The 25,694-nt window shown below is 43.0% G+C and overlaps 1 protein-coding gene across 2 annotated transcripts in view; it reads right to left on the bottom strand.

The window, feature by feature from the left end:
- SV2B (synaptic vesicle glycoprotein 2B) overlaps nt 1–25,694 on the bottom strand; it is a 90,777-nt gene that overhangs the window by 12,804 nt on the left and 52,279 nt on the right. For both annotated transcript variants that reach the window (XM_072981634.2, XM_020812173.3), the window contains exons 2-7: nt 21,414–22,301; nt 5,487–5,667; nt 4,308–4,459; nt 2,208–2,341; nt 1,650–1,739; nt 234–344 (exon numbers count right to left, since the gene is read on the bottom strand). In XM_072981634.2, the coding sequence (XP_072837735.2) occupies nt 234–344; nt 1,650–1,739; nt 2,208–2,341; nt 4,308–4,459; nt 5,487–5,667; nt 21,414–21,909 (1,164 nt within the window). In that variant the 5' untranslated portion in view covers nt 21,910–22,301. The remainder of the gene's footprint in view (nt 1–233; nt 345–1,649; nt 1,740–2,207; nt 2,342–4,307; nt 4,460–5,486; nt 5,668–21,413; nt 22,302–25,694) is intronic.

The following is a 25,694-nucleotide window of genomic DNA, read 5'->3' as shown; positions in this document are numbered from 1 at the left end:
AAGCAGATGATTAATCGTAACATCTTTTATGACAGGTTGACAGTGCCACATTCAACAATGTGCTTGCTGAAGGACAAATAGTACAGTCAAAAATTTTTTTATCTAGTTGAAGCCAAGAAAGATTGAAGATTATTCACTGTGTGTGTTGGGGATGAGAGAATATAACACATCCAAGCCATCACAATGTGCTGACTGTGTGTGTATTCACCAGTCACCATCACCCCACCCCTCACCTGTTTGAAGGTAGTCATGGCTCTGACGAAGAATCGCTGGTACCATGTCCCTGTGGAGCTTTGGATTTCAATGAACTCATCTATCTGCTTCGGAGTTTTAATGTTGGCCACCTGAATAAGCAAAAGCAAGCCAACATTTTAAAGCTCTGGACATCCCCAACAGCTTGTGTTGACTTAGCAGCTGCACAGAAACATTGGCACAGAGGTTTGGGTGAGAAGGAAAATAACCATTTTCATTGTGAGAAGAACTTCACCTCATCCAGAGAATTCACACCGGTGCAAAGCAATGAAGGCTGCAAAAAAACTTAAATTGTGTACCGTTTTTAAAATACATCCAACGGCACTATAATCAGTGCAGAAGAAATATACTGTATTTTTCTGTGTATAAGACTATTGTTTTGTCTAAAATCTTTAGACTAAAAATTGAGGGTCGTCTTATACATGGAAGTACGCTGAGGAGAGAACAAAAACAAGTGGAGGGGAAAGCAGGGATCAAAGTGATCCTGCAGCGCTTTGATCCCTTTCCCCCTATACTTGCTAAGCCCCGCTTAGATTTCTTAGTTTTGGATTAGAAAAGTGGGGGTCGTATTATACGTGGAGGTGTCTTATATACGGTACATGGCATACAATGCATAGACAAAGGCTCACATTAAGAAAAAAGCTTGAAAAACATACAAAGATTTCAATGCAGGAAACAAGGAAAGACCAGTTTCTCACAATTTGAAATTTTTAAAGAATGGGAAGAAAATTCAGATGAAATACAGAGAAACACAGCAAAATCAAGAGCGAGAGAGCTTCACATCCCAAGTTCACATCTACTGGCCTTGAACTAAGACAACTTCTACCCCTCAGAAACATAGTTCCTTTTTTGGACTACAATTCCCATAACTCCTGGCCTACTTATTGTAGCAACGTGTTTTTGGTGTTTTTGTTTCTCATTTCTCAGAGTGGTATTTGTTTGCTTTTCAGTATTTGTACATATACTCATTCTTTTTAGCTCGAGATAATTGTCTTTTGATGGTCTAAGCTGCCGTGGGTCCTTTTTAAAGAGGAGAGTGGCTTTAAAATTCTATGAATAAATAAACACCATCCTATGCAAGTTTACAATGTTTTCCCCTAACCCCCATGTTTACCTCCTAGAGGGTTTTTGTGCCCCAGAGCAAAAGGACCTTCTTTCTCTCTCTGCCACTTTCTCCGATGTGACCAACACAATCAGGTATCACTCCACTAGCCAAGCCAGAAGGCGCAGGGTTGGGGAAGGCAACAGTGGTGCGTTGGAGGAAGCACCAGAGTCAACAAATACTCTGTGTAAAAGTTAAAACATGGGGGGGGGGGACAGCTTCTGTACACTTTATATAAAAGATAAATAGATACTTAGCTAGCACATCATTAACGAGTAACATTAGCTCTGCTTACCGTAAACACCCTCTCTGGCTCCCCTTTGGCTCTCATGTTGGTGTCATGGACTTGTTTGAGGATCATCCAGGCTTCATCATGCTTCCCTAGCTGTAAAAATAAGAGGAAGCAATGTCAGAAGCATCACACCATCCAGGATCTGCTTTTTCAGTCTTCTGTCCTCCTGTTAAACTATCAAACTCCATCCCTGAAGCCCTCTCTCACTTTAGGTGAACATGGTTGTAGAAAGAGGTTGTTCGGGTGGTCTAGATTATGTTTCTTTGTCCAATCTATACTTTCTTGTTTAAAGGCAGAGATATTCCAAGTTCTGACCTCACTTCCTTCTATCGCATCCTCTTTCTGTATTCTTTGTTAGGTTCCTAGCAAACCCCACCCTTTATGATCTACCACAGATGTATTTTGACAGCAAAGACCATCGTAAGTCTGGAGAAAGCATTTATTAACAGGGTCTTGTTGTCAATTCCAGGCGCCCAGCTACCACCCAAAGCTGATGCCCTAGAATCTCACATGGTGTAAAAACGCGCGCTTACATTTCTGTTGTGAGCCAAAATTTCTTACCTCTAACAAAAACCGTGGACTTTCCGGCATGAATTTTAGGGCAGTGAGAGATGCTATGCACGGAAGGGAGCAGACGACCACAAAGACCCTCCAGCTGTGGAAATGGTAGTTTGTCCCCATACTGAACCCCCATCCTAGAAACAAGAAAGGGGAAATGGGGACTAGTGATCATGCCGACTGGTAAGCTCCGAAAGTTATCGTCCTGAAAAGGAACTACAGTATTTCAAGATCTGGGCATCGTTTGAATGCTTCTGGCACACCACTAAGATACAGATCCTCCTAATGGGTGGATGTTAGACGTAACATTAGGGTGTTCCACATATGAATTCAAAGCACGGAAGGTTCAAGGGCTTAGGAGTTAAGAAGGAAGTTGTCAGCTCTATATATTTCTAACTGATGTGATCAGTAAAGCTGTACTTCATCTAATGACCAATTTTGCGATCTAGATATGCCAGGGTATGATCTAAGGGCACTTAATTTGTTCATCACCCTAGGACCAGTTCTGCCATTAAGCAGAGTGAGGCAAACACCCTTCCAGCTGTATTATGTCTAGTCTTCCTGAGCATCTTGGTGGTTCATCTGTTTTGGAGAACAGATCTGTGTGTGCAACACAACATCTCCTGCACCTCCAAATTATGAGGGCGGTTTCCATCCCATTGGGTGCATTAAAATGCGCAAGCTTCTATGCAGGGAATGCAGGGAGGGGGTGCCACCTTGTCTTTTGCCTCAAACTATAATATATTTTGGGATGGCCTTGCTACCTATGCTTGAGTCTGGTCAGTAACCACCTGGAAAGGCCATGTGTGTCACCATACGTTCCAGGAGGAAGTCTTCTACTGCAGGGGTCCCCAACCCGCAGGCTGTGGACCGGTACCAGCCTTTGACCCTGGAAGGACCGGGCCACTAGGACAGATGAGTGGCGAGCAGGAGGTGAGCAAAGCTCCGCTTCCTGTCAGCATGCTCCTATTAGGTCCTAATGCTGCAATTGAAACTCCTGCTAACAGGAGGCGGAGCTTCCATGGCAGCTCACCTCCTGCTCCTGCTCGCTGCTCACCTGTCTCAGCACAATACATGTAATGAGCTTTATTCAAAGCTGTTTTCCAACAGCCTACTGCATAACAAGTACTCTCCCCCCCCAGTCCTTGGGAGAACGGTCTTCAACTCAACAGGTCCCTGGTGTCAAAAAGGTTGGAGACCATGGTCTAGAGTCACTCCATAACCCCAGGCTTCTGTCCTAGCTGCCTAATTCTGTCCGGTCTCTGGCAACAACACTCCTGCCTTGACCCATCAACCAGGGTGAGTAACACCTGCCTTGTGGGTGGCATGTGTCCATCCCCAGTTGTTTCCACAGGCCCCTACACTGCCACTGAAATTGAACATTTTGAGAAGTAGAAAACGCTGGTATTTCTAGCCTTCATTTCCAAAAGGGAAGCAGATGCTTCATATATTTTTTTAAGTTCCTAAAGTACAGGAGAGCATTTTGCATAGCTGCTGACGTCTGGCAGCAGTGCAGCCTGGGATAGGATGTAGGAGTCCAATGTAGCCCCTTTATAACTGGCAAGTTGACAACCCAACCTAGATTCTTTCCTGGCCTGGCTCTACCCATGCATGCCAAGAGATGGCGAATTCTGTTATACTCATGCATACACAAGTACACAGTCTAATTATGTTGAATCACTGTATTTGCTTTAGCCTCGGCAAGGCTGATGATATGACTCAGGGTCTCAGGAGGAGGAAGGACTTGACTGTTCAACTGGCTGGGCTTCATATGTTCTTTTCCTTCCTACTGTTTTAAAAATATTTTATTACCTATTCATTTTTGCTGGAGGGAGAATACTGGTCGCATTTACGAAAGCTTTCAGATGCTTCTCTTTGCAGCTGGGTTCAACAAACTGTCTTCCCTCCCATAGTTACTGCTAGAATACTATATATTTATTTCACACAAATGGTAAATATTTAATTTCAATGTGGTAAGGAAAGGGACAGAACTTCACTGGAGAGTTTTTCAATCAGTGTGTTCTCAATTGGATGACAAGGTGTGGGGTGGGAGGCTAAGAATTCAATTGCCCTCAAATAAGAACTGCAATAACTAGTGGTTACCATAATGTGGAATGATGCTCCAGGCCATGATAGAAGCATAAAGGCCACCAATCATCCAAAACATACAGAGCCAGCTCAGATGCTCTCCTCTCTTCTCTCTGGATAAAAATTCAGAAAAATAGGCAAAGACAACAGGGAGGGACCCTCCAATCCTGAGAAAGAAAGAAAGAAAAAAAGAAAACAGATTGAGAGAATAAAATGGTCCCAAACACATTGTTTAAACTTTGTACAAAGCCCCACCATCAGGTTCTCAATAACAGATAACTACAGCCATTAATAAATCCCATGAACCACTAGAGCTGTATGGTAATAGATGTCAAATTCAGTACCTTCAAAATAACGTGTTTCTCTTTTTTTATTTATTTTATTTATTTTTTTAAAGAGAAATACATTATTTTGGGGCATTGAATTTCAGTCTGTGTTCCTTGTGACATTTTTTTGCTTGATCCTCATAAACTTTAGTACTTCCAGTGTTCTAATAACTCTGCGTGCGTGCATGTGTATGTACGCATGCATGGATACATAAGTCCGTCTCTCTGTGTTTGTGTGTCTGCGTGTATGTTTGCTTAAACAAAGTGGAAGCGTGATTTGTTTTAGTAGACAATTGCGCCTTCTGAAAGTATGATCCTCCTAACTTTTACACACCAAAAGGGAAGGGTTTCTGGGATGCCAAAACCTGAGGCCAGTGTGATTCGCACGAAGGCAATAAAGGATGTGCTGGGATTTTCTCAGGGGCCTAGTGCTGACTGGCCCAGAGGACAATTCTAGAAGTATTTCTGTTGTCCAGAAGCCTGACCGAAGGGGCAAATGAGGCAATGAGATGTTAGAAATCAATGGGGAGAAACCTGGAACGCAACAGTTCTGCAGGAGAAGTATTTCACACTTAGAGACTAGCTGGGAGGCACAAAAGCCAGAGGTTGCCCATCATAGCAATGGGGCTTCCATGTGCATAAAGGGGGTAGTGAGTACCCCCTTGTGCAAACTCCAGGGGGGGAGAGAAGACCCACACCTGGGTAGGAAAAAAAAAACAGGATTTGGTCCAGTATGACTTCCAGGTGGACTCCTCTGAGAATACGTCCCTAGTGAATGCCAACTGGCCTGGAAAACATGTACACATCCTGCTGCATGGATGAGCAGGACCTCTCTTGAAGCAGGATGAGCAGGAAGTGCGATACTCACCCAAAACCAGAGATAAGGCGACAGAAGAGAAAGAATCCGTATCCCTGCACGAAGGAGGAGAGGAAGCCAAAGGAAGCGTTGATGGAAAGAGACAGAGCGAGGCATTGCTTCCGGCCTAGCTTGTCTGCCAGGCCACCCCATAAAATAGCCCCAACCATCATGCCCAAGTAGACAATCAGTCCTGCAAGAGGGAAGGTATAGATATACGCATGTGTTAGACAAATATAGAAATAGAGACAGAGATAGAAGTGTGAGAATCTTATTGGTGATTTATGCATGAATGAGTGAAATCTAATTAATTAAGTGCCAGTTGTGTACCTGGCTTTGCTGCTGGTTGCACTACCAGGCACTGCCCCAGGAACACAGCCAGCACCTCATTAATTAGCAGCAGTCTGATGCCACAGCATACACAATTTCACTTAATTATAATAATTGCATGCAATCAAGTCAACATGGATAGATCACCCATAGAATTCTGGCCATGGTTTTGTTTTGTTTTTAAATAAAGGCAACTCTGTTTTGTTCACATTTTCTGCACCAGAGTTGTCAAGGGTACCTTGTCAGCTCTGGAAAAAAAAAAAAAACTCCAAATGCAGATGATACATTTGTCCTTCTACCTGAAGTCTTATAACTGGGTGACAGTCCTGAAGCCTTTCTATAATTCTGCATACACCCAACCAGTTTCCAATGAAGATGCATAACTCAAGAGTGGGAAAGCGGATGTGAGGTTTACATGTAGAAGACTCCCAAGTTAAAGGCATGGTGGGGAAAAGATGGAGTACTCAGCTGACCATCGTTTGAGACAATGGCAAGATGCTTGTGGACAGAAGTGACCCCATTGGCAAATATACTGTGAGACTTCCTATATTGACAAAGGAAGCAACATCAGGTCCAGAGCTATGAAAAGTTTTTTAAAGCCTTTTATTTAACAGCAGCTCCCACAATCCAACAGAAAGTGCAACGTGCAATGTTTGGGGCGTCTGATGTGCCTTCCTTTCACACACCACACATGGAAAAGTGTTCATCTTTGCAACACAATCTATCCATCACACCACACTGGATATCCTAAAAAGTCAGTCTTATTTATTGGGTTGGGCAGGAGAATTTCACTAGTTGTCCAGATACCATGTTTCTCCCAAAATAAGAGAGGGTCTTACATTAATTTTTGCTCCAAAAAACACATTAGGGCTTATTTTCAGGGGATGTTTTATTCTGTTCATGTACAACCATCTACATTCATCCAAATACAGTCATATCATCTTCTGGTTGCTGCACAATGCTGCACAATGGAGGAGGGCAGGGTTTCACTTAACTAGGGCTTATTTTTGGGGTAGGGGTTATATTACGAGCATTCTGAAAAATCATACTAGGACTTATTTTCAGGAAAACAGGGTATTAATAGGGGGGAATAGAGTATATAAAAACAAGACATAGAGAGAAATAGTCATAGAATACATCTGCTATATGAAATAATTCCTTTGTTAGGCACTAAATCAAAAGATGGGTTTTCTGGAGAGATGAGGTGTAAATTCGATGATTAATTCCAACTAAAGTAGCTTTATTGCATGAACAGGACTTCTTAAGCCAAGAATCATTGAAGTGGCATTGATTCAATTGGTCTTTTCCGGTTGGAACTAGGAATGTGAACCTCAGAATCAAAACCAAGAAATTGGGTGGGGAAGGACCCCCCCCCTTTCTCCTCCTAATGAAATTTCTTTGTCCCAGATTTTCCCCCTCCCTAAAACTCAGACATTTTATGCTCATGCTTTCTAGAAAAAAGAACACAGAGCTGAGCAGAATTATTAAAATTTTTGCCCAGAATGGCATCCTCCACACACAGGATTCCACCCACCAGAAAGGGCATTGAATGGCACAGAAGCGGGCCATTCCTTGCTTGGAACTATTGGGTGAAATATTGCGAGGAAGAGAATAAGGCATTTCTCCAGGAAACCCAGCTGACACACAAGGTCTTGGTGGGAAGTGTCGGCACAGCAAGACTCTGAAAGCCACAGAGAACAAGACAATCCGCCAACATTGGTCACGACTCTTGTTGGAAATAGCCGTTTTTGTTTCTCAGTTGCCTCCCCAATAACCAGGCCAAAAAGCTGGGACGGATCCTATTCCTTGAACACTACCACAAACCTGTTTTCCTTTTTGTTATTCTTTCAGTCTTCTCACTTTATCTGCTGGGCCAAAGAGAGTGCAGACCTTTTGCCAAGGGACCACATTTTACACACACATACACATACAGAGAGGGGGGAATGAAGGAGGGAGAGAGTAAAATTGCTAGTTCCAACTAGAGGAAAATAACTCAATGAGCTCGCATAAAGTCCCTTGGTTTTCAGCAGCGCCAAGGAGAGCGCATGACTGTGCATAGGACTGTAGCCTGCAGAATTCCTTTTAGTTCTCAACGAGATTTTGCTTTCACTAGAGGGCATTGTGAGCCGAGTCACTCCCTAGTCGGGCCTTGCCAAACTGATGGTTGCTACACGGAGAGACCAGAACGGTCGTGTTGTTCAGCCAGCTTAAGCAGCTTAAATAGCACACGTGTGCAACATACGTGCTATGGGCTGTAGCTTGATGTCTTAGCCCTGCTAACGTGTTCCTGAACAACTGGTGCTGGGGAGGATGAGTAAAGAGGGTTTTTTTTTTCTTTGCTGCAACACATCTGAAAGAGGACATAAAGTAACATCAACCAGAGCTGGCTTGTGACTGAACAGGGCAGACCTCTGCTCCAGCTTGATCGTCATATTGGTTGGGCCGTCAAGCTGCAAACTACGTGTTTTAAGAGGAAATGAAGGAAGCAAACTTGTAAAGATCAGATCAAAGTCAGAATCACCTGCTTGGAAACATTCTGCTCCTGAAACTCAGTCCAATAAAAAGCTTGCAACTATTTTCTATGGACACAGGGCAGAAGATATGTTGGGTTGCAATTCCACAGAGAATGTGGCAATAGGTGCAAAATTCAAGATGCCGAGGATCTCAGTGCCCAGCCACAAAGACCAGGGATCGTTGCACGAAGAAGACCAGCTAATGACACCCATCAATCACAGTGACAGATAATCTATGATTCTGTAATCATCAATGAAGGAGGCCAAGGGATGATGTGATGAAAGTCATGACTTAAAACTTTTCTTCGCCTTCAAGGCCTAAAAATAAATATCCCAGAGAACTGTGTTGGCAAATAAAGGACTGTTTGGTAGTTGTTCTTGCAGTGGTCCAGTGGCTGAGCTTCTAGCTATAGAGGAATAATAATCATTTTGCCTTTGGCAGAGCAAAAAAGTTGAAAATGTACTACGTTGGTCCGAATCCTATCAGAGAGGTGCATTTCCTTCAGCATAACTGTAACTGCATACATGACGGTGGCAAATTGTTGCTAGTCAGGGAGTCGCTGCTAGCATTCCTGGTTACATACCAAGCCATACAACTGGCACTCAACCAGGAATGTGAGCAGCAACCTTTAAATAGCGACCATTCCCTGCAGCAGTTTACACAATTATACTTGCATCAGCATGAATCCCTAGTAGGATTCTGGTCAATATTTCTTCAGCAACTCTGTACGGAAGGAAGAGAAAAGATAAGTAAATTTAGACAGAGAAGCCCTTGAGATGGCTTCAATGCATTCACTGCCCTACTGACACCAAGGTCATTGCCACACTGCCACTGGAACCACTGGCATCCACCAGATTTATGTGAGAAAGAGCATGTGTGTGAAAGAAAGGCCAATGACACTCTCCAGCCACCACTACAATCTGCTTCCACATCTCCTTGACACAATATTGGATCATCTACCATATTTTTCTGTGTATAAGATGCCCCCATGTATAAGATCCCCCCCCCAACTTTTCTAACCCAAAATTAAGAAATCTAAGTGGGGCTTGGCAAGTGTAGGGGGAAAGGGATCAAAGCGCTGCAGGATCGCTTTGATCCCTGCTTTCCCCTCCACTTGTTTTTGTACTCTCTCAGCTTACTTCCATGTATAAGATGACCCTCAATTTTTAGTTTAAAAATTTTAGACAAAAGTATAGTTTTATACAATGAAAAATATGGTAATTCCACTCTCCCCACCTTCCCCCCATAGTTTCAGGAGGCAAACACCTTTATTTATTTATTTATTTATTTATTTTATTTATTTATTTATTTAATTTATATGCCACCCACTCTACCCAGAGGTCGCTGGATTTGACCCAAGGATATCTAGGTAACTATACCCACCACTCTTTCTCCCACATCACTCTACATCCTACCTTTTCCCATGACTCGCCCCATTTTTATAACGTAATTTCCTAAATGAAGGAATATCCTGACGGAAGAAGAAAACAGCTGGTAAATCAAAACAAACAAACAAAAATGCAACATCATGCAGCATCCTCATTATGCAGAGTGGACTGATGAAAATCCACATTTCAGTGTTGGCTGCTTTATTTTACTCACAGGGAAACAGCGAGGCAATTTATCTCTTTCAAACCCCCCACACCAGAAGTGCTCAGCTAAATTAAAAGGCAGTGCGGCATTAAAAATCTATATGTACGGATGAAAAACTGAAACACCGTGGAACAGAAAGCTTTTGTGCTAATGACCTTCAAGCTAGGGGATTCTGGGAGCTATAGTCCAAGAAAGTAAGCTTTCCAAGCTCTGCATTTGCCCCAATCAGAAAGCCAACAAATTCTTTGATCTGAATCACATGGCATTCAGCTTTTTCAGAATCTTGGCAGCAAGCCAATGTGGTGCCCTTTTGTTTGTTCATTATTCAGTCCTACCCCAGGGGAGTGTTATTCAATAGTCACATAACGCATGCAGTTGTGTGTGCGTGCAAATACACAAGTGCACGCACACAAAATAGTCATTATGCAACATAATCTACAAAGAAAGTCCAAATCCAATTTACAACTGGTTTGGAGGGTGCCAGCATTAAGAGGGTCTTCCAACTGTGTGTGACCTTTTGGACTACAGGAGTTCACAAATAATCTTGGAATCAGAGAATAATGGACTTGAAAGAGGACAATAAGGATTTTTGCATCTAGTCCCCTGCTCAGTGCAGGAATCCTAGTCAAAGTACATCTGACACATGGCTAACTTCCTCTTGAGTGCTCATCACCTCCCAAGGTAATTGGTTCCATTGTTGTACTGCTCTAACAGTTAGAAAATTTGACCGAGATTCAATCCAGATCAGGCTCCCTGTGACCTGAGCCCATTATTATATGTCTTTCACTCTGGGATGACTGAGAACAGATCGTGCCCCTCCTCTGTATGACAGTCTTTCAAGGATTTGAAAAATTCTATCATGTCCCCTCAGTCATGTTTTCTCCTCGAGAAACATCCCCACATCTTTCAGTCACTCCTCACAGGGCTTGGTTTCCAGTCCCCTGATTATCCTTGTTGCCCTCATTTGAACTTGCTCCAGTTTGTTGGCATCCTTCTTAAATTGCAGACAAACTAGAACCAGCTTGGAGGAAGGCAACAAAGACGATCAGAGGACTGGAAACCAAGTAAACTTGATGGGTACCAAGCTATGAGAGACGTCATCTAGCCACCATTGCCCTGACGACATTTCCTGCCCTTTGGTGCATATGGAATGCATTTAAAAGGTAAAGGTAAAGGTTCCCCTTGACAATTGTTGTCCAGTCGTGTTCGACTCTAGGGGGCGGTGCTCATCCCCGTTTCCAAGCCATAGAGCCAGCGTTTTGTCCGAAGACAATCTTTCTGTGGTCACATGGCCAGTGTGACTTAGACACGGAATGCTGTTACCTTCCCACCGAGGTGGTCCCTATTTATCTACTCACATTTGCATGCTTTCAAACCGCTAGGTTGGCGGGAGCTGGGACAAGCGACGGGAGCTCACTCCATTGCGTGGATTCGATCTTACAACTGCTGGTCTTCTGACCCTGCAGCACAGGCTTCTGAGGTTTAGCCCACAGTGCCACCACGTCCCTTAATGGAATGCATTTAGGGAAGGACAAATCTTCCATTTTGATGGTAGCAACAGCTGGACTTTTAGAAGCCTCAAGTTCTTTCCATCAAATTTATGCAGAAATGTGTGAATATTGAGAGGTTCTTTTAAAACATAACTGAAATAAATTCCTTCTCTCTCATCTTCTAGTTTGCAGCCAAATACAAAAAGGCAAAGCTACTACTGCACCATGTTGTATATGCTGTTATGGAAGTCTTAAAGACAAGGAGCATCTGAGTAAGAAAGAAGTGGCACCACCAATATGGGCTGGCTCCACAATGAGAAAGTAGATCCCAGTAGCCATGCTGGTATTTTAGTTCAAAAAGAAAAAGAAAAGTTTTCCGTCTCTATGTCTGTCTCTCATCCTCTGTTGCAAAACACCCCTTATTTGTATTTTATCCTGCTGACCTTTTCCAACCTACAGATAACATGGCCTGGGGATGATGATAGTTATAGTCCAAAATATCTTGAGGACCCTAGGTTTGGAAAATCTAGCTTATACTCAAGTATTTCACCACAAAAACATTGGATTATTTTGAATTTCTGCCATCTGTGGTGGTGATTCCTTTCCAGTCTGACTTCTCTTTCCCAGTTGAGGGTCCTAAGAGGGGAAAGGTTGCTTTGAGAGACAAAGTCCCGCTGGCTCTGCTGGCTATGATGTTCTCAAAGTTAATTTTTCAAGTCTCTTGTAGCAACTCACACTATCCAGGAGAGGGAGGAACAAGCATTTACTGGTGACAGCGGAGTGCTTGTGCATCCCCAGCATTATCTCCCGTTCGTGAGCACCACCAATGCCATTAAGAGAGTCCCTGCATCCTTCTAGAGATCATGCTCTTGTACCCAGATTAAAAACAAGCGGCCGGCCCAGGATGGGTAAATTGCTTTCCACAGAGAAAATCCATCTTGCCAGCTGTTCATCCAAATCTTCTTAAAAACGGAAGCTCTCTCTGCCCCACCCCCAGCCCCCCACCCCGGCCAGCAACAAGGAAAAACACACATAAATGTATCTGATCTAATACTGCCATTTCACTTTACAATGTCATTGTCCATCATCATCATCATCATCACCATCATCATCATCATCATCAAACTGCAGAGCTGGACAGGACCCTATGGATCCTGAAGTCCAGCCCCTCTCAAGGAAGCACAGTAAGGAAGATATTCTTATCCTCTAAGTGCAAACAGACAATCTAGGAACTGCTGGATAGCCCAGTGGTTTAAACATTGGGCTGTGGAGCCAGAGGTTGGGAGTTCGATTCCTCACTGCGCCTCCTTGACAGGAGCTGATGATCCATAGGGTCGCTTCCAGCTCTGCAGTTCTAAAATTAGGATAGAATGGGATGGGATATAGGGCAGGGAAGGACAGGACTATGATATGATATATGATATGATATGATATGATATGATATGATATGATATGATATGATATTACATTACATTACATTACATTACATTACATTATATTATATTATATTATATTATATTATATTATATTATATTATATTATATTATATTATATTATATTATATTACATATTAGTGGGCATCAGCACAATGGGCTATGGGTAGAGTCCACCTGGAGCCACAGTTCCACATGCCTTGAAAAGCCAGGGAACCACCTCCCCTTTATTCCAGAGATCTTACAAAAGTTGACAAAAGCTGGAGTGCATCTCTCACAGTCCCAGGTTCTGCATTATTGCAAGAGATTAAACTTGCACCCTATAGCAATGGTCCCCAACCTTGGGCCTCCAGATGTTCTTAGAGTACAACTCCCAGAAGTCTTCACCACCACTTCTGCTGGCCAGGATTTCTGGGAGTTGAAGTCCAAGAACATCTGGAGGCCCAAGGTTGGGGACCACTGCCCTATAGCACTGACTCAACCTCTGCACAAAAACTCAACAGTTGAGAAAGGGATTTTAAAAAGAAGGTGTATATAAAATCAAATTAACAAATAGCAAAACCCAGCAAACACTTTCTCACGGTGGTGTAGTGGCATCAGGACTCACAGGGTCAAACCCCCCAGGATTTTCCAAGCAGTAGGGACTATGACATTCCCTCTAGCTTCCATATTCTCTCTGAGCTTAACTGCCATCATCAAAATAACTGGGAGAGAAATGGATTTTCCCAGGAGCAGTATGTGTTTTCGGTCTATCCCAACTGTAATACAGAGTTTTTGACAATAATTTGGACTTGAACGGGCAATTAAGAGCTATTAACGTTACAAAAGAGTGGGTCCTCATTTGTTGTTATGGGCTGTATTTGTACGTTTATATTTGCATGTTTCTGAACTAGGAAAGTTTAAATGGGGAAAACAAGGGGGCTTTGCAATGCCATCAATTGTGGGAATTTAGCAAACTTCCAGTGTGTAAGCTGAGCTTCTACCAGCTTCCATCTGTTCCCTTCTCCCCCCAGAAGCCATGCGTTCCATTCCATGCCCATCTCCCGCCTTCCAGGAATCCCTCTGCATGAGTCAGCATCAGGCATTTTTAGAAATAAAATAAAAAATAACAGCAGGGAAGAGAGAAAATAACTTTGATTGATCTATACTATCAAAACCCATGCAAAAGGGTCAGTCATCCACCACACACACATACAGTCATAAGACCAATGAAGACTCGCAGCTACCTGAAAGAAAAGAAGAAAATTCTAGATGATGGTCTATCCAGTAAGGTTTTTCCATGACCGGATGGAAATAGTTGTTTGGTCGGGTGGACAGAAATATATGGAGTCTTGAGAGCTCAGAGTAAGCCCGCCCAGGGACTCATCCTTAGGGCTCCCAGGATAGGTTCTGGTTTTCACTGCAGCTTCAGCTGTCAATCTCCTTCTGGTTTACTACTACCTTCTTTTTCTACAGCAGTTAGTGACATGTATTTTATTTTCAAAAGTCAGCTTTTCTGGGCAAAAATGGCAAAGCAAATTTTAGGGATGTGCATGAACTGACCCAAAACATTACAGCAGATTCAACTTAACCATCAAAAAGACATGGCAAAGCTTTCCATGGGCTGTACCGCCATGGGCGACAGAAATGTTAATTACTTGTACCATGCCTTGTAATAGCAGTAATCACCAACCATCATCATAATCACCATTTCCCTAAACATGAAAAAGGAACAAGCTGAAAAAAAACAGTTCAGCCCGTTCTAACCTTTTGTTGTCTGCATGTAAGGGATATTTGTTTTTTGTTTGCTTGTGTTGTTCTTAGAGGAGAAACAGCACTGGGATGACCATCTTCAAGAGATAAGTGGAAATGACTGAAATTGACACAGGTGGGGTAGAGACCACTAATGGGTGCTTGATGATACGTATTTCCACAGATCTCTATGAAAAGTAAAGCTTGGAAAAGAATGTCTCTGTTTTGTTTTATTGTATTTTATTTTAATATTGTTGTTAGCCACCCAGAGTAGACTTCAGTCTAAATGGGCAGTCTATTAAATACATAAATATACAAATGAATGAATGAATGAATGAATGAATGAATGAATGAATGAATGAATGAATGAATGAATGAATGAATGAATGAATGAATGAATACGATATTCTTGGATTGCAACTAGGTAAAGGTAAAGGTTAAAGTAAAGGTTCCCCTTGACATTTTAGTCAGTCGTGTCCGACTCTAGGGGGCGGTGCTCATCCCCGTTTCCAAGCCGTAGAGCCAGCGTTTGTCCAAAGACAGTTTCCGTGGTCACGGGGCCAGCACTGCTGCTCTGGTGGTTGGTGCCAGTTTGTCTATAGGCTGAACAGGTTTGGCTCTTAAAAGCCCCGCCTGCTCTGGCGGACACCCACTCATCGTCTTCCCTGCCCCGCCTCCTCCAGCCATTGCCTCTGAGCAGGGTGCCTGCTGGAGGAGGCAGGACTCTGCAGCACCGAAAACCCGTTCGGCCAATGAACGAACCGGCACAAACTTCTGAACTGGCAGTTTGTGCCCATCTCCAATTACAACCCTCAGACTCTCCCTGCCAGCATGGCTACCATGCTGAAACTGAGCAAAATGACCAGCAATTGCCTGGGACTCCTAAATAGAAAAAAAGAGGGGAGAAGGGAGTGCATCACATTATTCCAAACAAGAGAAGTACTGTACGGGAAAGGCCACTCCCTTCCTTTGCTCATAACAAGCAAATCACGTTTGTAAGACCTTGCCGACTGTTGACCTAATGCTTCTTCCCAACTGCTACTTTACCATTCCTAGAGGTTTAACAATAAATTTCCTGGCATCTCCTTTCGAAGCTAAGGCATCCTCAGTAATCAACACAGGGCACATCTACCACAGCCCCACATCTTCTGGATTTATCACTGCTTGAGATTCACCAGATTTGACAGCCTGGCCCATTTAGACAGTCCTCTTTCGAAGGCAGGTTTTTAATCCCCGCGCCAGCTCAGATTGTTTTGTACTACTCTTCCTGCTGCTTACGTAGATAATGTTGCAAGCTTATTTTGTGTTCTTCCTTGAATTTTCAAGATATTTCGTTGTCGTTCTAGCATGGTTCATTTAAGGCGAAAAGCAAATTATATACCCATTTCATAAGGATTGTGTCCAAATGACTAGACAGAAGAGCTTTATTAAACTTAGTTTCTTCTTGTCACAATGGACAGTGTTCCTTAATTATATGGCCTGTTTTAAGGAACTAAAGACTCTTGAGGTCCATTTTAGAACAGTACCCAGGAAGATCTGATCAAGACAAACTTAAGAGTATTACTCTCAGATATGGATAAGTTTATTACATTTCAGATGGCAAGGTTCATTTCCATTTTTCCGAAAACAAAGTCTGTACTCTCAGCTACTAACCAAGTCAACAGCTAGATGATTGCCACTCCAGGTCCTTTGTTATTTTTTTTCCATTATTGTTAGTCATTCATTGTTTTATAGTTAAGTCTACTAATTGGACTAATGTTTATGCTTAGATATGTAGATATACCTTAAATATTAGAACGTGAGTTCGACTAGAAGCTTAATTTAATTTATTTTATATTGTATTGTACTGTCTTGGTTTTACCGTATATTGTATACTCTGCAAAAGCCAGCGTGCTCTGCAATCAACTGATTTCATTTGTTTGTTTTATGGAATTGCTGGGTTTGCACTTCCATATGGAAACGTCTGTTTCATAGCTTCTGAGATTGGCCGTCAACCAGTATGCAGCTTCTTTTGGAAATCCATTTCCCAGCCTCACCGTGCATTTCAGAGGGCAAGGAATGGGCACAACGCCATGTTCACATGTGAAAATATGCCCAAACATATACCGTATTTTTCCTTGTATAAGACTATACTTTTGTCTAAAATCCTTAGACTAAAAATTGAGGGCCGTATTATACATGGAAGTAAGCTGAGGAGAGAACAAAAACAAGTGGAGGGGAAAGCAGGGATCAAAGCGATCCTGCAGCACTTTGTTCCCTTTCCCCCTGCACTTGCTTTCCCCACTTAGATTTCTTAATTTTGGATTAGAAAAGTGAGGGCATCTTATACATGGGGGTGTCTTATACATGGAAAAATACAGTACTCAGTCTGTCAAAAGAAAAAGGAAAAAAAACACATATTGCAAAACACATCCATTTTGAAGTTAATTACACATACTAATGTGTTTCAAAGAAGTTTTCCAACAAAAGACAGAACTGGGATTACAATGAGGTTGCCTGTGGGACGACATCGCTAAACTGTTCTCTGCTTTTTTAAAGTGTGCATTCTCTTGGTTGTTGTGGGTTTTTCGGGCTCTTTGGCTGTGTTCTGAAAGTTGTTTTTTCCTAACGTTTCGCCAGTCTCTGTGGCTGGCATCTTCAGAGGACAGCACATCTTCAGAGGACAGGACCAGAGCACAGAGTGCTATCCTCTGAAGAGGCCAGCAACAGAGACTGGCGAAACGTTAGGAACAATAACTTTCAGAACACGGCCAAAGAGCCCGAAAAACCCACAATAACCATTAGATCCTGGCCGTGAAAGCCTTAGTGAATACATTGTGCGTTCTCTGTTGCTACCTTCTTGGTCCAGGTTTCCTCATGCTAAACCCCCCTCCCCCCAAACATTGAACTTCTGCTGAGGTCAAATGTACAGTAAAACAATTTCTGTCTGGCAATAGTTACTGTTCCAACATTGGACTGAAAGGGACAATCACATCTGGAAGACAGGAGCAAAAATAATCCCAGCTGCGACACACAGGCTGGGCTGACTCACTACCAGGTGCTGCAGTATTGGATGGACTTTGATTTATGGGACTAAGGAAGGCACAGCACAAAAAAGAGAAAGAGATTTGCATTTCTAGCACCTGTTAATTTGTAGAAGCAAATGTTGGCACCAATAGAAAGGCCTGTGACTTAATTAAAATGACAAAAATGGCATTAAGTGACAAGATAGAAGCCACCCATAGAATGCATCCTCCTTTCGACAACGTATTCTTTACCTGTGCTCATGCTTATTTATTGCTCACTTAATCTGTCTCTGTACTGCTTAGCATGGCCAACAATATCTCACAGTGGAGTAACCGAGTGCACCAGAAGCTGGGGAAAGATGCCATAGAAGTAGGGCATGTTTGCAATGGGAGTCTGGGCTGTTCAGCTTGAAGGGAACAATAGCTGAAGAAGTGGCTCAGGCCCAGGGACACAGTGTGTAACTACATGACCGAGTGAGAGGAACTCACTATCACTTCAACATCCTACAAAGCCTGGGTTTGAGGAAGTACTTTCCCAAAGCAAAATTAGACTACTGCAGTGCAGTCTACAAGGGGCTGCTTTTGGAAACGTTCGGAAGCTACAGCTCATGCACTCGAGAGACCTTATAACGACAGCATTGGCTTTTGACCTGCGTCAAACCCAATCCAAGCTGATGATTTTGGCCTACAAAGCCCTAGACGGCTTGTGGAGAGAATTCCTCACAGATCGCCTCCTCCCAAAGTCTGAGATCCTTCACAGAGTTTCATGTCTTGCCACCCTGAGAGGAAAGATTGGTGGACACAACAGGTCAGCCAGCACCTCAGTCATGGAAGGGAAACTGGGTCAGTGCCCATCTTGACTGAACTTGCAATGGGCAGCTCCAACTGCACTGTTTTGAAGGGTCTCTTTGGTGTGTAGGGTGGGGTTTGTTAAAACTGGATTTTACATAGGTTCTCTTTGTGAGAGATATTATTTTGGTCATTTAAAAATGTTCTAGATCCGTTTTTAACTCTTTTATTCTATCACAAATTGTTTTGGATGCTCTGCTGGGCAGAAAGGAGATAAGCAAACACTCTGTGTGCATACATAAGGTAAAAAGGTAAAGGTTCCCCTTGACATTTTTAGTCCAGTCGTGTCCGACTCTAGGGGGCGCTGCTCATCCCATTTTTCAAGCGGTAGAGCCAGCGCTTGTCCAAAGACAGTTTCTGTTGTCACGTGGCCAGCGTGAGTAGGGAACGCTGTTTTACCTTCCCACCGAGATGGTACCTATTTTTCTGCTCGCGTATACATGCTTTCGAACTGCTAGGTTGGCGAGGAGCTGGGACAAAGCGACGGGAGCTCACTCCGTTGCGTGGATTCGATCTTACGACTGCTGGTCTTCTGACCCTGCAGCACAGGCTTCTGTGATTTAGCCCACAGCGCCACCACGTCCCTCTATGTGCATATGTGCTTTTCTTCTAGAAAACTCTTAAATTAACCCTGTCCCCTAAACTTACAGGTGGCTGGCCATTCTGAGCCAGAAGGTTTCTTCCATTCTTACAATGCAGGTTCTTTGAACCAGCCTTCTTCTAGGCAAACTCTCTCTGGGCTCACTCTGTTTTGTTTTCAAATTTGAGGTGATGAATGTGGGATAAACTGCAGCAAACGTATCCTCACAGGTTAATAAAGATTTAATGTTTAGCCATAGAAACAGGGATATACAGTATAATTTGGATCATGTGCCATGTTTGCTGTGAAACGTGTCTTTTTCCCTGAAGAGAAAAGGAGTCTATTTATGATACAAGGCCATCTGCTTTCTTCTACAACTTCCTCGTGTAATTTTGTATAGAAGAAGGATAACCTAGGGTATAAGCAGAGCTTAGAAAAGTTAACTGTTTAGAGCCGCCACCCCATCCTTCCCCCGCCCCCTTTGGCAATGGCCATAAACACAATAAGGAAGCAATATAGGCTGAATCAGGATTTTATAAATCACATAGTCAACCTTATAAGGAGAATTGTTGTGGAGAATTGTTTCCAATCTGTGGCCTCCTTCACATGTGTCAGAGCCACCTATAGGGCCATAGGGTCACCATTGAGAATCGCTGGTTTAGGGTATACCTCCCAGGATGGCCCAGTCAGCGTTACCATTTTGGTCTCTGGGAGTTTTACTCCAAAAAATCTAATGTTTCCAACCTCTTGTCTACAACTTGAGCCGTCAGCCTTTATATGGAATAGTCCAGGAAAAGAGCTGCCACTTTGTGGTATGACTCAGTCAAGGATGAGGTTTCCTGATTTAACCATGAAGCACTCAAAGATTTTTATTCCATGTGGCTCAAGAGATTCTAAAATGGCTGCCTTTCTTTCTTTCTCTCAGAGTACATGCCCAATGGCTGCTGATTCTTCTAGTCCACCCTAGATGCTCCTAGGTTACATGAAACTGTCTCCACACACTCCTGTGCCTCTACACTTAACTACTTGGTAGCATTAAGCCAGGAGGGAAAGAAAGTCTGTAACCCACAGTTTGCTTGAAACCCCACCAGGGCTGTCTCTGTGCCCCATCTTGGTCCTTCCAGACCTTGTCTCCTAATCTCCATCCCTCCTCAATAATTTTGAGAAATTGTTCTCAAAATGACACTTCCCACTCCTGGAAGCTTTAAGGAGCCGACAGGTACCCTAAAAACAGAGAACACCTACCCATATCTTGTTTTGACCCAGGAAACCTCCTAAAAAAGATATTATGAAATCACAAGTGAACAGGTTTGGCCCCCAGTTTGCTTCCTTGTTTTGCTATTCCATTTTGTCATGGTCTGCAGTGAGTTCCAGGTTAGAAGACTGCCCTCCACCCCACCCCAGATCCTAGAGCTCACCAGCCCCCCCTTTAAAGCCCTAAATATCTGAAACACTTGAAAGTATTATCTTGGCCATTCTTACAAACAAGCTGTATAATGTATAATACACAGGAAAACTGAGGGTATTGTACAATCATAGAATAGTTGGATTGGATGGGGACCACTCAGTAGATCTGGGAGATCTTGATATTTGTTTTATAGCTCACACTCCCAACCATAATATGACAATCCCTCAAGAAATCTCAGTTTAAGCAGTAAGGAAGGTCTGAGGAAAAGAACCCCCCATAAACTCTGACTCCCAACTCTAACTCACAATGGAATATGCCCCAGAATGGGAGCTGGGAATGAAACCAACCACTGAATACAGACAATGATAATTATTCTCCCAGTCTGTTTCAAACTCATGACTGTCTACAAGTGTCTCAAACCAAGCTAGTACAGTGGTGCCTCGCTTAACGAGTGCACCGTACAACGACGAAATCGCATAGCGATCCCTTTTTTGGGATCGCTAATGTGATCGTTCAACGACGTTTAGATAGGGCAAAACTCGCTTTGCGAAGATCGGCAAGCGTTTCACTTACCGATCTTCGCAAAACGAAGCCCCGACGATCAGCTGTTTGGCGGACAAAATGGCTGCCGGAAGCCCCAAAATGGCCGCACGCAGCATTTTCGCGCCCTCCCCTTGCTTAACAAGGGCACGAAAATGGCTGCCGGCCATAGGAAGCATCGCTGAACTGTGAGTTTTCGGCCCATTTGGAACGCATTAAACCCCGATGGGTTTTTTTGATCCATTCAGCGATGTTTCACTATAGCGAAGGTTAATCTGGAACAGATTAACCTCGCTATACAAGGCACCACTGTATATTGGACTTCAACCCCCATGATTCGCAGCCACAAGCATGATGGGTAGGAATGACAAGAATAGAACTCCAACACCCCTGAAGGCCCTCCCAGCTGGGGAAGGCGTCCCTTACCTAGCGTCACGATAAGTCATTTAAGAGTTTCAAGGCTCACCTAGCATCCCTTTGTTGGATCTTGACAAGCACATATCCTTTTCAGCGCTGGGCAGGACAAAACCGACCACAAACACCTCCACCCCATCCGCCATCAGCGCCAAGCCAAGGACAATAAAGAGGATCCACTGGAAGCGTCCGTGGCTACACTCCTCAATGATGGTCTCATACTGGTGGGCCAGCTGCTCTTCATCCTCCATCTTCTCTGCCATGAGGTCAGCATGGTCTCTAAACTCATCAGACAGCCCCTGTGATTTCCTCTTCTTCTTGGGCTCAATGTCATCCGGATGAGGGATGCCCTGGTACTCGCCTTCGTAGACTTCATCATCTTCATCATGGCCTTCGGTGGCATCACTTTGGGCTTCTTCCTCTTGACCAGGTTCCTCTCCCCCTTGATAATAACCATCGTTAGGAGCATAGCCATCATAGCTACCATCTTGATAACGGTAGTCATCCTGGTTCACTTTGTTTCTATACCCGTCATCCATTTTGGACATTTAAGTGTCTGTTTAGACGTCTTGATAACTGTGCGTATTTATACTGTAATACCTTGTGTTAATGTTGTTGTTTTTAATCTGTCCAGTTTTTTCCTGCTAACTATACAGGCGTAACCGCTGCATTGAGCTTTGATGCGCTAGATGGACAATGGTATCCTGTGGGAATTCCCCGAATTCACAGCAAAATTTGGGATGGTGTTCTTTTTAATCGAGGATTGACATTTTCTCCCCAGAGTGTTGCATAGTATTCATGAACTCAGCACTGCCTATTCACTCCCCTTTTCTTCCTTTAGCAAAGGCCAGTACATGAGGGATCAGTAATTTTATTATAAGTAGTGGTGTTTGACAAGTCGTTTGCTTTCCTGATGCTTTCTGCTCCTGAAGGTCACATCCTGTAGGGAAAAAAAAAGAAACAGAAATAAAATGACTGAAAATGGAATGAAAGAAAGGTCTTCCCATTCTGTGCTCTCTGTTATATTTGTTTTATACCTGGAAGGTACATGAAAGAACATGATATTAAGCCACCCACGGGCCAAGAGGAATTTCCATTGGTCATATTGACCAAGCATATTTTCCAGTTCCGCAGCCATGCAATTCGGCTGATTCACCCCATCTGTTTTGTCTTCAAAACAGGCTGTAGTAGCCTGCTCTTAAAATCAAACACCCACAGATAATAAGAATCAGGGTGGGGTGAGGGTAGAGTAGAGAGGCACAATGCAATGGACAACCAATTGCCCAGTAAGGAAAAATAAAACACCTGCATTCATTGTGGATCACTGTTTGTGCAAGGAAATCAATCAGTCAGCATTTATCTCTTGTGTCATTTTTTTTTTAAAAAAATACTGTGGTAGAAGTCTACTCCTGTTAGCTATTCTCATTGAGTGGAATATCTAATATGCTTGGAAACAGAAACATTTTTTTAAAAAAATTCAAAATTCTTGATGGGCTAGAGCACTGGGCTGAAAACGACAGAAAGAAATTTAATAAGGTTAAGTGCAAAGTTCTACACATGGAGGGGGACCCATAACACACAGTTATAAGATGGGGGATATTTGGCTCAGTAATACTATGAGTGAGAAGAATTGTGGAATAACTGTAGATCACAAGCTGAACATGAGCTAACAGTGTGATATGGCCAGTGCTATTTTAGGCTGCACTAACAGAACAGTGGGACGTGGTGGCGCTGCGGGTTAAACCGCAGAAGCCTCTGTGCTGCAAGGTCAAAAGACCAGCTGTCGTAAGATTGAATCCACACGACAGAGTGAGCCCCCATCGCTTGTCCCAGCTCCCGCCAACCTAGCAGATTGAAAGCATGTAAAATGCAAGTAGATAAATAGGAACCACCTCGGTGGGAAGGTAGCAGCATTCCATGTTTAGTTGCGCTGGCCACGTGACCACGGAAACTGTCTACGGACCAACATGAGCTCCACCTCTGAGGCTAGATAGAATTTTCATAAATATAGACTTGTGTATTTCAAGGAGTCTGGAATTTCTCCCAACCCATTTTAAAACTAGAGAACTTGAGACAGAGGACTTGGAGTTCTCCCTAGTGTTTTAGAGACAGCTGTGTACTAAATGGAAGCCAAAGTACTTGTGGATGAAATGTGTGAGTAATTCTTTGGCTGTCCTTGATGATTTCTTTTTATCTGTGTTTTTTGACATCCTTTGAAATTCTATTGGGAACTCTACTTTTCAATTACATTTCTTTGTGATTTCTTGCAAACAGAGGGGCAAGAGCGTCTTCATGCATAGCAGCTTTTGAAAAGGAAGGAAAAAGATGACAGGCAATGAAGACAATGTTAAGCACTCCTTTTCCCGAATCACACACATTCACTCAGCTCCTTCTGTGTCACCAAAAGGCTGCCCTTTCCTTTGGAATGCAGGAAATTGTATCCAGCTCAGACATAAACCCCAAACTGGGCAAAAATAGGTCTAGGAAACAAAAAAAAGCCTACCTTGTGATTATAAAATCAAAGAATAACTGAGTTGGGAGGGGCCTCTGAGGCCATCAAGTCCAACCCTCTGCTCAAGGCAGGAGTCCAAATCCAAGCAGATCCTGCAGAGGGTTGTCCAATTTTATGCCTCCAGCATTGGAGCGCTCACCACATCCTGCTCTAACAGTTAAGAAGTTTTTCCTGTTATTCAGTCTAAATCGGGCTTCCCGTAGCTTGAGCCTATTGTTACATGTCCTCCACTCTGGGATAATCAAGAGCAAATCCTGCCCTTCCTCTGTATGACTACCTTCCAAGTACAGTGGTGCCTCGCTTAACGTGCACCCCATTTAACGATGAATCCGCATAGCGACGATGTCTTTGCAATCATTTTTGCCATCGCATTGCGACGTTTTAAATAGGAAAAAATCGCTTTGCGACGATCGGTACCCTGTTTCACTTACCGATCATCGCATAGCAATGATTTTCCAACAGCTGATCGGCAGTTCCAAAATGGCCGCCGCGTAAAAAAAATGGCCGCCCGCTGTGTTTTCGCCCGGATTCCTTGCTTACCGGGCAGCGAAAATGGCCGCCGTATGGAGGATCTTCGCTTAAAGGTGAGTTTTAAGCCCGTAGGAACGCATTGAAGGGGTTTCAATGCACTCCTATGGGCTTTTTAAAACCGCATAGCAACGAAATCGCTTTGCAGCGATTTTTGCTGCACGGATTATCGTCACTATGCGGGGCGCCACTGTATTTGAAAAGTGCTATCCTATTTCCCCATAGTCTTATTTTCCTAAGGCTAAACGTGCCCAGTTCCTTCAATCTTTCCTCGTACGGCTTGGATTTTAGTCCCCTGATCATCTTTGTCTCCCTCCTCTGAACTTGCTCCAGTTTGTTGGCATCCTTCTTAAAGTGTGGTGCCCAGAAATGGACACATTACTCACGGTCAAGTCTAGTCAGTGCTGAATAGAGATAAACTAGTACCTCATGGGATATGGGGACTATACTTCTGCATCCTAAAATAGCATTGACCTTTTTTGCATCCACATCACACTGTTGGCTGATATTCAGTTTTTGATCTACGACAATCCCAAGATCCTCTTCACCCATAGCGTTACTGAGCGAAATAGCCTCCATCTTGTATCTGTGCATTTGGTCCATCCACACACACCCTGATTTCTTAAGTTAATAACCCAATGATTTTCAGACAGTGGGATGCCCCAGACAATGCGGAAATGTGCAGCTCGAAAAAGCAAACATTATAAAAAATTTTAACCTGGAAGACTTGGGAAATGAATAAATCTTCCCCAGCTAATTGCGCTGTTCTGTGATGCCCAGCAGTGCACTCAACTCTCTTGTCTTTGTATCAGAACATCATAAATAAAACTGAAGATCAGAATAATTGTTTTTTCTTAATTTACAAATGGCTTTGATTTTATTAAAGCTATTTAACATCTTTAATGATATATTGATTTAATGAACAAAGGCAACATGTATTAATATTTAATACAGATGTTTTATTAAAGATATTTTAAATTCCACATAATATTATTGAAGGGGCATGAGAGGATAATGTTTAATAAAACAGACATCATTTCAAAACCTTGAAACACTTTAGAAACTATAACCCTCTCTTCTCATCCTCTTCTTCCTTTTTATTTTTTTATTTTTTAAAAAATCTCCAAAACAAAAACAAATACAAAATATTTACTAATACACTCTAAACCACAGTGCTCCCCCATACCCATAGGACCCTTTGGAAGAATACTTTTAATACGAACCTCCTTTCCAAAATTGTATTGATTGTTGTTTAGAGGCTTTCCCCTTTCCTTTCACTAATACAAATTCAAC

This window comes from Pogona vitticeps, chromosome 12 (genome assembly GCF_051106095.1).
Source record: "Pogona vitticeps strain Pit_001003342236 chromosome 12, PviZW2.1, whole genome shotgun sequence".
Taxonomy (NCBI): Eukaryota; Metazoa; Chordata; class Lepidosauria; order Squamata; family Agamidae; genus Pogona; species Pogona vitticeps.
This window is presented reverse-complemented; position numbering and strand designations above follow the sequence as displayed.